Source organism: Entamoeba invadens, assembly GCF_000330505.1.
Source record: "Entamoeba invadens IP1 unplaced genomic scaffold scaff_1105074725509, whole genome shotgun sequence".
NCBI lineage: Eukaryota > Evosea > Mastigamoebida > Endamoebidae > Entamoeba > Entamoeba invadens.
The window spans coordinates 1-1241 of record NW_004191783.1 but is presented as its reverse complement, the minus strand read 5'-3'; the positions used below and the strand labels follow the sequence as shown (position 1 = coordinate 1241).

Sequence of the window (1241 nt, the reverse complement as noted above, 5' to 3'; positions counted from 1 at the left end):
CTATATGTTTATTATTATCTTTATTCTTTTTATTATATGTATCTTTTTTATACTTATACACTTCTTATTATATATCTTACTATATTATCTTTACTTCTATTATATATGTTCCTATTTATACTTATGTCCTACTTATACTACTTATACTACTTATACTACTTATACACCCTTATGTATATGTATGTACACCTTATTATGTCTTATTCCTATTCATTTTCTTACTCTTTTCACTTTCTATATCCAAGCATTCGTGCCCGAGTGGTCTAAGGGGGCCGTCTCAAGAACGGCTATCGCAAGATGCGTGGGTTCGAACCCCACCGGATGCATTCTTTTATCTCCTCCTTATATACTCTCTATTATCCTATTATCCTATTATCCTTATTATCTCTCTTTTCTATCCTATATCTCTCATTTCTTCTATCTCTATTATTACCTTAGGGGATGTAGCTCATTTGGTAGAGCTTTCGCTTCGCATGCGAAGGGCAAGGGGATCGATACCCCTCATCTCCATTATTATCTAGATATCCTTTATTACTTCTACTTATATATCTATATATCTATATATCTATATATCTTTATATGTTTATATGTTTATATCTTTATATCTTTATATCTTTATATCTTTATATCCCTTTCTTCTTATGTATACCTCTATCTATTTTATTATCTATATTATTCTTTATGTCTATACCTATATATGACTACTTGACTATACTATGTTCTTATATTCTATACTTATACTACCTACACTTTATCTTATTATCACTTTATTACTTTATTACTTTATTACTTTATTACTTTATTACTTTATCACTTTATCACTTTATCTTTACTACTTCTTCTATACCTATATACTTCTATACTTCTATACTATATGTGTGTATCTTATACTTTGACTTATACCTTAATACTTTTATACTTTTATACTTTTATACCTTTATACCTTTATACCTTTATACCTTTGTATCTTTATAGACTTCTTTATTTCTGTATTTATATATCAAAGCATTCGTGCCCGAGTGGTCTAAGGGGGCCGATTTAAGCTCGGCTATCGCAAGATGCGTGGGTTCGAACCCCACCGGATGCATTCTTTTTATACACTTCTTATATATTCTCTATTATTCTATTATACTTATCTATATATATCTATATGTTTATTATTATCTTTATTCTTTTTATTATATGTATCTTTTTTATACTTATACACTTCTTATTATATATCTTACTATATTTCTTTACTC

At 27.8% G+C, this 1241-nt stretch overlaps 1 protein-coding gene across 1 annotated transcript; it reads left to right on the top strand.

The window, feature by feature from the left end:
• Positions 1–4: 4 nt before the first annotated feature.
• Positions 5–709, top strand: EIN_358000 (hypothetical protein; the record flags this gene model as incomplete). The annotated part of the gene is made up of 1 exon (XM_004184762.1): positions 5–709. One exon carries the CDS (start codon positions 5–7, stop codon positions 707–709), a length of 705 nt encoding a protein of 234 aa, XP_004184810.1.
• Positions 710–1241: the final 532 nt, after the last annotated feature.